The sequence below is a fragment of the Mesoplodon mirus genome (assembly GCF_964341445.2).
Source record: "Mesoplodon mirus genome assembly, chromosome: 13".
Lineage (NCBI taxonomy): Eukaryota > Metazoa > Chordata > Mammalia > Artiodactyla > Ziphiidae > Mesoplodon > Mesoplodon mirus.
In genome coordinates, this window is record NC_138989.1 from 10153361 (window position 1) to 10167329 (window position 13969).

Consider the following 13969-nt stretch of genomic DNA (forward strand, 5'->3'; position numbering starts at 1 on the left):
GCATGAGGCTCTCAGCCATTTGCCCCACACATGCTCCCCTTTCCCATTTTCTCCAGCTCCTCCGCTATTACACCTTACGCAGTAGCCCCTCTACGCTCCACCTGGGGCCTACGCCGGCTCTCGGCCACCTCCGCACTGCTGCTGCTGCGCCTTTTTTTGAAAGGCCTTTCCCCCTCCCCTCCGGCCCTCTCCCCTCCAGCCTCCCGCATCCCGACCCTCTCCACGGCGTCCACATCCCCTCACCTGCTCAGTTCAAAGCCCTCTCTCCTGCCTGCACCCTCCCACAGCCCTCTGTACCTGTTTGCTTCACGGCCCTGGCCCCCTTAACCCATATCATGTTTATTTGTGTTTATCTTACCTCTTCCAAGGGCAGGCATTCTGTCAGCTTCCTCTCGGTATTTTCCATGATGCCTAGTGTGGTACTTTGCAGATAGTAGGTGCTTGGTAAATATTTGAATGAATGAATGCACTCTTGTAACCTGCACAAGCAAGTACTCCTCGGATCACAGAACTGTGTTTTCCTCACCGTGGCTTCGGGTGCCTGAGACTTCTCTTCCTGCCTCGAGCGTACGCTTCCCGAGGGCCCCCTCCCTCGGCACAGGCGTCATGCCCGTAGCGGTTACCCCATTAAAACTTTCTGATTGATTCACGATCTACAGGAACGCCGCCACTCTCTGGAGAACAAGGTAAAGAGGCTAGAGACCATGGAGCGTAGAGAAAACAGACTGAAGGATGACATCCAGACAAAGTCCCAACAGATCCAGCAGATGGCTGATAAAATTCTGGTGAGCAGGAACCAAAGTTGACAAGTTCAAAGATAACAGGTTAGAGGTTGTAGAGGGAAGGGGGTCAAAAGAAGAACCAGCCACCGTCACAGGGGAGGTTATCGCCAAGCAGGTGAATTAAGAGGAAGTGGTTTTAGTGGACGCCACGTCAGAGAGTAGCACGAATAACCACAGGCTGGACATTTCAGCACTGGTAACAGATCCATCAGTATGATTTTTTTTGCTCTGTTTGCTACTGCCTGACTTTTAAAATCACGAATGTGCACACGCTGTCATTTCCGATGCATTTTTACAGGAGCATTTACGTACTTCTATCAGCAGAGTTTTGTATGGCCATTAAAGTTGCAAATGCCTGTTTGAAAAAGGTGTAGGGATTCAGGGCTTTAAGACCGACACCCAAATTCTTGCTTTTGCAGAGGAAAGAAATTAGTCACGCAGATTTTTTCAGAGTAGTATTGGTCATAGATCCGTGTTCACCCACCCACTTTCTCTGCTCCAGTTGGTGGTTAATATTATTATTATTTTCACTTTCCTTAGAGGTAGCAGATCGTTTTTTAGCTTTATAATCACGATGATTTTGTTTTCGGCTCTGACGACCAAATTAACTTGATCAAGGAAGGCTTGGGTGGTGCTTGCCGACGTGTCAAAGTTTTGCTCTTGCCAGGGTGAAAGGCAGGTGAACCTTTAAAGGACTCTCCTTGGATTTCAGTCCCCAAACCAAGAATTTGATGCCACTTTGGGGAGCCTGTTTGTAGCCCTTTCCTCCCTGCCCCCAGGACTGACTCTGGAGTAGTCGGGCGTTCCTCTGCACCAGAAAGAGACAAGGTGGTGAGCGGGGTGCTTCCCACCTCCCTCTTTCTGTCTCTCCCTCTGCATCACTTCTGGGAACCGAGTCACTAGCAGCTATATGAACTCAAGAATGACCAACTTATAGGCCTATATACTTAATACCAAAAAAAAAAAAAAAAAAAAAGAAAACCCAACCCTTCAAAACGTTACATTTCTGTTTGTCTATATTCGTGAGCGTGTGGGCACTCTTGAACACACAGTTGAAAAGAGAAATTGTTTTGCTCTGACACACAGTCTTTATAGATAACGTCTACACACAAAGGCAAATGTGATTGTCAGTCTATCCTTTCTGTTCTCTCGTGCCATCATCCAAGTATCTCTTGGCAATTGTCAAATGTGTGAATTTTACTGTGAGTCAAATGAATTCCCACTGAGATTCCACCACCGCTACCCCCTTGCTTGGTGCAAACGACGTGGTTAAGTCTTGTGGTTGCAAAGTGTTTCTCTGTTTAATGGTGATGTGTTCATTCATTCATTCAACAAATATTTAATGAGCTTCTACTATGTGCCAGACAGTGTTCTAGGAGCTGGGAATAGAGCAGCAAACAGTACTGTTTGCATAACAGGACTGAAGAATCTGATCCAACACATGTAGAGAAGATAACGTTTTAAAAAATGACAACAACAACAAAAAATGCCAAACTGTCAAGAAGTCAGATTTTAGAATGTCTGCTTTTCCAAGGTTCACTTTCCAATTAAAATGTGGGAGTGTAGAGTTCTGCATTCCTGGATTATATGTTGTAAACTCCCATGCATAAGTAGACCGGAAATTTGGTCTTAAGGTTGTCAGTCTCAGGTATCTGAGTTTTCGACCTGTTTTCAGATTGATTTCCATTCCTGTGCTATCTTAGGAGGACTGAAACTAAGACAAGACGATTATCAAGTGATTTCTAAAATAAAGAAAAAGTAGGCAGCTTTCTTTTTCCAAGTGTATCTTGCCACCTGTCCGAGTACCTTTGTGGTTGTGACTTCATTTATTGGAAGGTGCCTTCTGCTCAAGAACCTGGTGCTTAGGTTGTGAAGTATCTGGGATATGGGTAAAGAGGGATCCTTAATACTGTTACATAATGATGATGCTTGGAAACACTTCCCAAATACCATTTGCATTAAAATATTTGCTATTCTGATAAGAACTTTCAAAACAGCTAATTGGGGTTCTCATTATAGCAGAGTCTTTTGCTTTAATAAAAGATCTCATTGCCAGGAATCCTTTAATATACATAAAGCCCATAAAGTATGTTTTTATTACTTAAAATCCTGTTTATATTCAACTTTTCAAGATAACATCTGTTAGCTTGCAGTAGATCTTGTGCACCTGGTCTTAACATTGAATACTTTACTGGCCCCCAAAGCAAAGTCAAATGCTTGCAGACTTTCGAATTTCAAAAGCTTAATCAGTAACATTTCATGTGTGTGTGAATCTAAAATTATTCTTTTCTCCATTTTATGGGCATATCCTGTATAATTTTCTCATTCTTCAAAATTCTCATAATTATTTCCATTTCAAAGGAAAATTTCAAGATAGTGTGAAGAGAGGAAAACTTGGAGTAATGACTTTTGATATTAGTAATTAACTAATGGGTCCAGATTCATAAGAATTAATGTAAACGCAGATAGCTTCATTTAGAGAATGTTTCGGTGAGTTGAATGCTGCCTTTTATACGATCAGTTTATAATACGTTGGCAAATGAATTGGTATAATTTCCAAATGAATTACAATTTTGTTTGAAAGCAGAAATCTTAATAAGAGAGTGAAGAGGACATTACATTTGAGCTATTTATATTACTCCACGTTCTCTTCCTATCTTCAATGTATGTGTACACGTTTACGTCATTTTTAGTGAATTTTATGTTCTGCCTTGTTCCCATTAGCATTATATCATGTAAACTTCATATAAACATGATGTCATATGAACACCTCCAGATATTCACATGCTCCATATTACCAGTCAGTTAAAATAATCATTCAAAACTCAAAGTGTTTGAATTGTTACATTAGTTTTCCTTCTTAGCTAGGCTTCCTGAGCAATCATTTTGTTAATGAGGAAAATACAAAATTTTTTTTTATCCTCATAGTAAATTAACTTAAAACTTAAATTGACATTACTTTCCTCATTTAAGGCCGTCAAGACAGTGGTCAGGGGCTTTGTGCTATACTGAAATTTCAAATTGTGTTGCCTCATCACTCTCATTTCTCTAGGCAGAGATGAAGAGCTGCCTTTGTTTGACCTGTCACACTGACAGATTTCTGATCCCAGCCCACCAGCCACGTGTTTATGTGTGTGAATACTCGGAGCTGGAAAACCCAGGGCCAAGGCTTGGTGGTGGTTTCCTTTCCCAAGAGCCTTAAGGGCTAGTCACGAAGAAACAGATGCCTGTTGCCTTTGGTGCCTGTGCCAAAGTGGTGTCTCCTGCGAACGTCTAACATGCATCGGCTCAATTCTTCCCTCGCACACCTGACGGTCTGTTCTTTTGTGTCCAGGAACTGGAGGAGAAGCACCGAGAAGCTCAGGTCTCAGCCCAGCACCTGGAGGTGCACCTGAAACAGAAAGAACAGCACTACGAGGAAAAAATCAAAGTAAAGGCACTTTACAGTCTTCCCTGCCCTTCCTCCTATACCACCATGTAGCTCCTTTCTCTTCCCAGGCACTTCAGGCCACTTCTTGCTAGAACAAAGGACTCTCCGTGGTAAATGCTGTCCTCAGGCCATGGTGGGAGGTCTTGGGGTGTTATCCTTGGGGCTGATTGAATATCAGAAGTTCAAAAATAGTTTATTATTTAAGAAAATTTGATCATCATGTGTCTCAATTCCATCTTTAAAATGTTTTTTGATCCACTGTCACTGAGTCCGTGATAATTTAGATTTAGAGAGATTCACCATCTCCTTGCTTTTAATTTCCTTCTTGCATCTTAGACCTGGAATTCTTTTCCTTTTTTTATAAAGTATATCCTTGAGGACTTTCTTTAGTGAAGGTCTGCTGGTGCCAGGCTCTCTGTTTTATGTGTCTGAAAATGTCTCTATTTCATCCTTGTTCTTGAAAGATGTTTTGACTGGGGATAGAATTCTAGGTTGACAGTTATTTCTTTTAATACTTTTTGAAGATATCATTCCATTGACGTTTGGCTTTTATTATTGCAGTTGACGGTCAGCTGTCAGTCTAACAGTTGCTTTCTTTGAAAGCAGTCTTTTTTCTTTTAAAACTTTGTTTTATCTTTAACTTTCAGAAGTTTTACTGTGATGTGTCTAGATGTGGACTTATTTTTATTTATCCTCCTTGAGATATACTGGACTTTGGAATATATGTATATATTTTAAAAAATCAATTCTATAAAATTATTGGTTGTTATATCTCAAGTATTGTCTCTTCCCCTTCTCTCTTTACTTCCTTTTTGGGAATTTGATTAGACATGTGTTAGATTACCACCAATCTATCCTTTTTTTTTTTTTTTTTTTTTTTTGTATTTTCCATTTCCTTGTCTTTTGGTGCTACATTCTGGTTAAGCTCTGACTGATCCAGTGTACTAATCCTTACCTGTCTAATTTGCTGTTAAACCCATCCATTGAGGTATTTTTAAATTAATTAATTAATTATTTTTTGGCTGTGTTGGGTCTTTGTTGCTGTGCATGGGCTTCTCTCGAGTTGTGGCGAGCGGGCTTCTCATTGCAGTGGCTTCTCTTGTTGTGGAGCACAGGCTCTAGACACACGGGCTTCAGTAGTTGTGGCTTGCAGGCTCTAGAGTTCAGGCTCAGTAGTTGTGGCGCACAGGCTTAGTTGCTCTGTGACATGTGGGATCTTGCCAGACCAGGTCTCGAACCCGTGTCTCCTGCATTGGCAGGTGGATTCTTAACCACTGTGCCACCAGGGAAGTCCCCAACCATTGAGTTTTAAATTTCAGTTATTGTATCTATTTGTTTCTTGACATTCTGTTTGGTTCTTCCCCAAGTTTGCTAGATTATTTAAGTCAATAACTTTCTATTTCCTGCATTGATTTGAAGCTTATCTTCTGCTTCTTTAAACGCATTAGCATAGTTGTTTTATGATCTGTATCTGATGATTCCAGTATCTGAAGGTCTGTTTCTGCTCTGTTGATTTCTCTTGGCTCTTTTCCAAAGTGTCTCTTTTTCGTGTGCTTGGTCAGCTGCTCGTTTTCCTTGGAAAATTAATAATGAGAATTCTTTGAGGCCTTGAATGAAAATGTGTGCCCACCTTGTGGGTGGTTCTGGGCTTTGACTTCTTTGTCTTCTTACCCTTTGAGGCAATTAAAAATGAAGCTCAAGTTTATCTGGTTCAGCAAATGCCTCAAGTTCAAAATAGCTGGGTTTTTGCTTTCACTTAGATTTTAGTCTGTAATTTCTTACTCTCTTGACAACTTTTAGGTGCTTTTAGGAAAATGTTTTCCATATTCTATCTAGCATTTTAAATCATTTTTCATAGAAGAACTGGCCTAAATAGTCCAGCTTATCATATAAAATAATAAATTCAATTATTATTTTACTTACTGAAATTATTATTTCAATTCAATTATTATTAATAAGTTCAGTGATCAGAAATGACTGCCAGCCTATCTATTTCCTTTTGAAATCACATCACATGTTCATTATGATTTTGGACTGAGCCTTTAACTAATTCTTACGTTCTTGAGAATCAGACGTTGTTCATTACCATCTCGAATATTGTCTCTTTCCCTTCCAAGTCAGACAGTGAAGGAGGCTTTTAATTTTTGTGATGATCATATTATTGATTTGGTTGATTTTCTCAAAGAGTTGGCTGTTCCTTTTCTGGAGAACCACACATGTACATGCTCACACAGCATCTTCCCCATCACTACCCTGACACTTTCTTTTTTTTACCCCTCATGCTACTTTTGGTTATTTTTCATTAAAAGAAATACTAGGAAAATAACCCAGAAGGGACCACACTGTGTTTTAGTGTGACCCTCTACTTTAGTGCATTTACCTACCAGTCCTTTTGGTTTGAGTTCTTACTGGTGTCCAGACTTTTATCCTTGAAATAAACTGACTTTCAGAAAATTATGAGAATATATACAGTAGTCCACTGGTATCTTTGCATGATGAAAATAACCTTTGCAAATTCATTCTGTAATTTGGGTCAGCGTATTGACTTTTCTGTCAAAAAGCCATGTTCTATCAGTATCTTCAATTGATATAAATGTCTACAGTGGAATCTCTCATTTCAAACAAATTCCTTGCTTCCCTCCCATGCATCTTCTTGTTCATCCTCCCGTCAGTTTAACCCAATCAAGGCCGGGATGTGTACATCCTTGAGAAAGGCTTGTTCCTTGTGGCTCACACTTACCTATGTTGGTATCCACCACTGCCGAAGTGGAGGTCTTAGTTTGAGCAGAGTCATCCTGAAAATGTGCTTCATTGCTTTAGCACTGCATAAAAAAAGAGCATTCCTGGTCTAGACATTATGTGGTCTCTGCTACCTTCTAGAAGGCAAGAACTTGGCTTTATAGATCCTAGAGAATGTTAGGGAGAGATCTGTTTTCTTCTGTCTTCCCTCCTGGCATCTTTATGAAACCATTTCTTTTTAGTCTGCTCTGCTTTGTGTTCCTGTTCCATCCCCTGTGAGGCCATTTTGGTAATCATTGTGATCATACCCCAGATTCTGTCCTTTTCCTGATTATAATTTTAGAATCGTGCCCTGACATCCAAGAGAGCAGGCCACTTATCCTCTTGAGGTTCGCCCCTTCTCCCATGACCCCATCCTCCACCTCTTATTCTTCTCTGCCAACTCTCACTCTATTTTTTTCATCAGTCAGTTCTAGTTTAAAGCCCTCTTTGAAATCTGTTCTGTCCTTTCTTTATCATGTGGACCCCCTCCCTGTTCATTGGCTCTTTTCAGGGACTGTGTCCCCATGAGCTACGAAGGACCCATCACAATAGATAATGTGGGAAAGGCAGATTTCAGTTCCCATCTGTGGCCCCAATTCTTTGGGCTTTCTTCCCAGTATCAGATGCAGTCGCCATCATTCAGAGAAGCACAGTGATGAGAAACACAGGGTCGCGGTCAAAGGCTCGGCGAGTTATGATGTTGCCTTCCTTTTCTCCTCTCTTTTTCACCAGTTGTTCTGGCAGCTGGTGGGGCTGTGTGTGTCCCTCGCAGAACATTAGATCAAGCTGGTGGATGGTGACACCATTACTGTTTTATTTTTTCCTCTTGGGAACAGTAGGTGCTTACAGTGGCATTCTCAGCACTGAGAACACATGATTTCTCTTCCCCTGGGAAGGATTTCTCTTTCCAGTGACTTTTTATTTTCACCCCCAGCTGGATCAGAGGAAAGAACGGAGGAAGGAGGCCTTTTTTTTTTTTTCCCTTTCCTTTATGCTGTCTCTTCAGTCTATTGACTCCCCACCTACTTTATCGGTGGGCAGAATCCACTTGTCCCTGGCTGCTTCTGAACGTCGGCCTTGGTTACACAGGCTTCCTCGGTCTTCAGCTTTCCATCCCTCCACATACAGCCTGGAGATAACGAGATTAATTTTGTACAAGTTAAGAGCAAGCAGTGTTCTAAAAACTACTGGCGCATTGGCTACGATAACAGTGCCCCTAGGTAATAGCTGCAAATCGTAAGATCTCTAGAGAGATCTTTTTTCTTCCCTCTCATTCTGGAGTCTACCTCCCCTTCGACCATACCTCTCAGGTCATTTTGGCTGCTGATTTAAAAATAAGTTCTTAGTTCACGTCCTCTGGTTACTTGCCATTTGATGGTCATACTTCACTTCTGAACCTCATCCTGACTGCTAGACAGACCCCCGCTCCCTCCCTCTGCCCCGGAGTTGGGGCAGCGTGGCTTCTCCACTGCTTTTCCCCTCCTTTCCTGTGTTTCTCCAGTGCCTCTGGTTAGTCTGCTCTGCTCAGGACACTAACTTCTCCTTTTGTTTTTCCTCAGGTGTTGGACAATCAGATAAAGAAAGACCTAGCCGACAAGGAGACTTTGGAGAATCTGATGCAGAGACACGAAGAGGAGGCCCACGAGAAAGGCAAGATTCTCAGCGAGCAGAAGGCGGTAGGTAGACAGAATCACAAAGCCGGTTTCCAAGGGAGGGTGTGTGAACCACGCCAGGAGTCCCCCACTGGAGAAGAGTCCATTTGGTCTGTTTTATCCCATGGAGTCTGCTGCTAACAGAAAGCTCTCTCTGCAGCCCCTTCTCGTAAAAGCAGTGGCAGTGGTGGCTCGGGGTGGCCAGTTCTGCCCTTCACGCCCTTCTTTAAGAACACACGCTGACCTGCGTCAACTAGAACCCTGTCTTTCAACACACCAACCCCCCGCCACCTCCCCGACGAAGTGCCCGGTGGCCTGTGGCCTCCCTTAGGCATCTGGTTTCCTTTCAAATCTGTGTAGGCAGATGTTTCAGAAACTTGCAGCTTAAGAGTTTCCCCTGTTATGCTTGTTAATCTACTTATTATCTCAGACCCTACCGAGACTTTTCACAACAGAATCTCTAAAGGAGGGTCCTGGGAAGTGATATTTTTAACCAGCACCCCACCCGCCCCTTTCCTGCCCTGGCCAATTCTTATGATTCATTAAGTTGGGGAAGCTCTGATGCAGAGAATCTAGGACAGTAGGGGCTGGGTGAGAAGGAATCACCCAGAGAATGACAGGCTCGTGGGTGATGAGAAATAGGAACTTGCAGATGCAAGTTTAGAGGCTGTGGCAGGCTCAGGGTGCATATGGACGACACGGGGATTTCACAAGGCCTGTCAACTCACGGAATGCCAGGTTCCTCAAGAGGTCCGCCCGCGTGTGCTTACTGCAGGCCCCTTAGCTAGTGAGGGCATATGCAGTCTCCGTTTGATAAAACAAGTGAGTGCCATCGTTGGAGCAGTGAGATCTACGCTCCTCAGGGTACAGGCTAGTTGAGTCTCTGGTCCAATGGCCTGCCTTTCAGATGACACTTTTCCTCACTTACGTGGCCCACTTCCCTCTCATTCTGGTGTTACTGTCTGTGTGCGAGGTTCCAAAGATCCCCCGTGTTTCAGATGATCAACGCCATGGATTCCAAGATCAGATCCCTGGAACAGAGGATAGTGGAATTGTCGGAAGCCAATAAACTTGCGGCAAACAGCAGTCTCTTTACCCAGAGGAACATGTAAGTGTTCAGATTCTAACTGTGTGCTTGATCCCGCTTTGGTCGTCTCTCCTGGGCACAAACTCTGTTCTTCTGTCGGCGGAGCAGGAGTGGATTTAACGACTCCTGTGGCGGGGCCCAGCCTCCGTATACTTATGTCCTTTTGCCCTCTCTGAAGTGGTCTCACTCTACCCGCCCTCTCTTTTGAGCCGCGTTTTCTTAAATGCTTCAAGTTACCATCCCATCACTGAGTGTTTTGCTCTCTCTAATGAGGTAATTTACAGTTTGCTTCTGGAGACCTCATTCCCCACACTCGCCTCCTGTAATCAGCCAGAGGTGATCTCGGGTGTGCCCAACTGGGCCATCCATTTCGCTGTTGTGAAGTTGGGCCCTTGGGGGTGAGTTTTGGGGTTCGGCAAGGACTCTTCTATGTTCTGGGAGCTCTTTGATCTTAATCTTTTCCCCCAAAGAATTACAGTCTCCTTAAGAGATCTTAAACGTTCCCATCTTAGTTTAAACCAGCTTGGTAGGCCGCTGTCCGATCTTTGAGTTATTCCAGCTTCTGAGCGGCCTGGTGAAGAGGTGAGCAAGGTCGACAGAGAAGTAGAAGGAGTAGCATCCTTTCTCCTCATCACCCTCTCTTCCCCAGCGCCTGTCTTAGTGAGTCGTCAGGGTGCTCCTGTACTCTCAGGAGGCCCTTTCTGCTCTCCTATACAGACTGGAAAAATAAAAAGGTCTACCAAAGGAGTGAAATGATAGTATCTCTTGAATCCCCCTTGACCATACTGAATCCTGTTGACGAGGGACTCTGAGCGGTGGGGACTGAACGGGCCCCAGGTCCCCATGCTGCGGCCATGCACACGAGGCCGGGTCAGGGTGGCGCTAACCTGGGAACGAGTGTGGTCCACTTGCTCAGATGCACCTCTCACTCCCCTTCTGCCTGGCCTTCTGCGGGGACATGCTCACCTCTAACGGGACTGTGATTTTGCTTGGCTCCTCCCACCACCCCCACCAGGAAGGCCCAGGAAGAAATGATTTCAGAACTCAGGCAGCAGAAGTTTTACCTGGAGACACAGGCTGGGAAACTGGAGGCCCAGAACCGGAAGCTGGAGGAGCAGCTGGAAAAAATCAGCCACCAAGACCACAGTGACAAGAATCGTCTGCTGGAGCTGGAGACCAGGCTGCGGGAGGTGAGAGTGAGGGGTGATCTCCCGAGGCTATTTGTTGGAGGACCCAGGGGCTCCCAGTCATCCAAGTGTCAAGCACAAATCAATACTTACATGAGAGCCATTGTGTGTGGTGGTGAAGAGTGCAGACAGGGCCATGGGCGTCTGCGTTAGAATTCCACTTCCCCTTTTTAGGAGTTTGGTAACCTCGGGTCGGGCAGGCTACCCTACCACCTCTGTGCTTGAGTTTCCTCATCTGTAAAATGGCCATGAAAACGTATCTCCCTCACGGGGTCACATGAGGATGACGTGAATTGGTGCATCTTCAAATGGGGGCACAGTGATCCCTCCTGTGTCATGATTCATTGAGGGCCACATGACTATGTCCCTGCACGGAGTTTAGCACATAGTACGGCTTAATGACAGTGACAGAGGCGCCCCCCCCATGACAGTGGGAGACTAAAAGAGAAATCTAAACTTTAGGTTTGTCTGATGGAAGGTGATTCGCTTCAGAGGTATTGGGTTGGCCAAAAAGTTCGTTTGGGTTTTTACATAAGACGGAAGAACCCGAATGAACTTTTGGGCCAATCCAATATAAGGAAGCTGGGAAGGGCGGCCAGGTTTGGGGAGGGAAATACCACACATTTGGTTGTGAACCTTTGGAGGTTGACTGAAGCTGTGACTTGACACGGCTCACTGTGTATTTATCAGATGCCTACTCTGTGCCAATTAGTAGCCAGATAGACAGTGGTGACAAGACAGACCCATCCCTGATCTCGGGGGCTGTCAGCCTAGCAGGTGGGTTTAGCTGGCCCTGGCAGAGGCAGGAGTTCAGGAGGGTGGTCCTTGGAAGTGGGACATCCCAGCTGGGCATAGAGACACTGGGCTCAAATATTTGTGATGGAATTCTTCAAAGCGGAGATGATCTCTCTTAAGGCAAAGACCATTAAGCAGACAGTCTTCAGTTAAGGACCCAACCTTGAATTCTGACGCTTAGGAATGTCTTCATTTGTACTGGAGTATTAAAATGAGGCCACTTCTCCCAAGGGCAGGAGTTGTCGAGGTGTGGACCCCTCTCTGTTAGGACCACATGGCCTGTGTGTTGAAATGCAGATTCCTGGGCGGCTTCCTCCCTCAGCTTTTTGAATGGAATCAGGGTGGGGTGGGGGTGAGGAACAGGGATTTGCATTTTTAACCAGTGCCTTGGGTGATGCTTATGCTTCCGGAGTTTGAGGGCTATTGTTCTAGGTTATCCAGAAGCCTTAGGCGGTGCTTTTACTTTTCTAATCCAGGCGATATTTTTACTTCAGTAAGTTTAACCACACTTCCCCGTAGTGTCAGCCTTAGGAGTGTGAGTGTAAATAACTCGGATAGATTTCTCTGAGCGTGGGAACGCTGGCTGGCTGTCTTTTGCTTTCCCTTCCCACAAATGTCTCTCTTGTGTGTCTGCCCTGCAGCTGTAGCTCCTCTGGGCACTAACCTGCCCCAGGGAAGGCGTGGTGCTTTGTTCTCCAGTCAGTATAGCCAGCCCCACAGGGGCAGTGGGAGGAATTTAGGATGCTTCCTGAGGGGCTCAGGCTGTATATGCTCCAGGGGAGTCTGGAGTTTAGCTTTATCTATTTATTTATTTTAAAATTTTTATGGGAGTGTAGTTGATTTACAATGCTGTGTTAGTTTCTGCTGTACAGCAAAGTGAACCAGTTATACATATATGTATAGCTACTCTTTTTTAGATTCTTTTCCCATACAGGTCATTACAGAGTATTGAGTAGAGTTCCCTGTGCTCTATAGTAGGTCCTTATTAGTTATCTATGTTATGTATAGTAGTGTGTATATGTCAGTCCCAAATCTCCCAATTTATCCCTCTCCCCCTTTCCCCCTCCCCAGTAACCATAAGTTTGTTTTCTACATCTGTGAGTCTATTTCTGTTTTGTAAATAAGTTCATTTGTACTATTCTTTTTAGATTCCACATGTAAGTGATATCATGATTTTTGTCTTTCTCTGACTTACTTCACTAGTATGACAATCTCTAGGTCTATCCATGTTGCTGAAAATGACATTATTTTGTTCTTTTTTGTGGCTGAGTAATATTCCATTGTATATATGTACCGCATCTTCTTTATCCATTCCTCTGTCGATGGACATTTAGGTTGCTTCCATGACCTGGCTATTGTAAATAGTGCCGCAATGAATATTGGGGTGCATGTGTCTTTCCGAATTATGGTTTTCTCCAGATATATGCCCAGGAGTGGGATTGCTGGATCACATGGTAGCTCTATTTTTAGTTTTTTAAGGAACCTCCATACTGTTCTCCATAGTGGCTGCACCAATTTACATTCCTACCAGCAGTGCAGGAGGGTTCCCTTTTCTCCACACCCTCCCCAGCAGTTATTGTTTGTAGATTTTTTGATGGTGGCCATTCTCACCCGTATGAGGTGATACCTCACTGTAGGTTGTGTGTGTGTGTGTGTGTGTGTGTGTGTGTGTGTGCGTGTGCGCAGTACATGGGCCTCTCACTGCTGTGGCCTCTCCCGTTGCAGAGCACAGGCTCCAGGCGTGCAGGCCCAGCAGCCATGGCTCATGGGCCTAGCCGCTCTGCGGCATGTGGGATCCTCCCGGACCAGGGCACGAACCCGCATCCCCTGTATCGGCAGGCGGACTCCCAACCACTGCACCACCAAGGAAACCCCTCACTGTAGTTTTGATTTGCATTTCTCTAATAATTAGCCATGTCGAGCATCTTTTCATGTGCTTTTTGGCCATCTTTGGAGAAATACCTATTTAGATCTTCTGTCCATTGTTTGATTGGGTTGACTGTTTTTTTTTTTTTGATGTTGAGCTGCATGAGCTGTTTGTATATTTTGGAGATTAGTCCCTTGTCAGTCACTTTGTTTGCACATATTTTCTCCTGGAGTTTAGCTTTAAATCTAGCCAGGCGGTCCGCCTTCTCTTTGCCACGTGCTGCCATTGAGATTGAGGGTAGAGGCCTCAGCCTCAGGTTTGACCCACCTGCAAGGGTCCTGGGCGTCCTTCCCCACAGCCCATGTGTGCAGTGTTAGCAGTTTTCCAG

General features: G+C 44.4%; 1 protein-coding gene across 1 annotated transcript in view; it reads left to right on the plus strand.

Moving 5' to 3' along the window:
- CIT (citron rho-interacting serine/threonine kinase) overlaps window positions 1-13969 on the plus strand; it is a 171655-nt gene that overhangs the window by 103239 nt on the left and 54447 nt on the right. The window contains exons 18-22 of the mRNA XM_082641760.1: window positions 660-785; window positions 4117-4212; window positions 8553-8669; window positions 9644-9753; window positions 10748-10922. Of these exons, the coding sequence (XP_082497886.1) occupies window positions 660-785; window positions 4117-4212; window positions 8553-8669; window positions 9644-9753; window positions 10748-10922 (624 nt within the window). The remainder of the gene's footprint in view (window positions 1-659; window positions 786-4116; window positions 4213-8552; window positions 8670-9643; window positions 9754-10747; window positions 10923-13969) is intronic.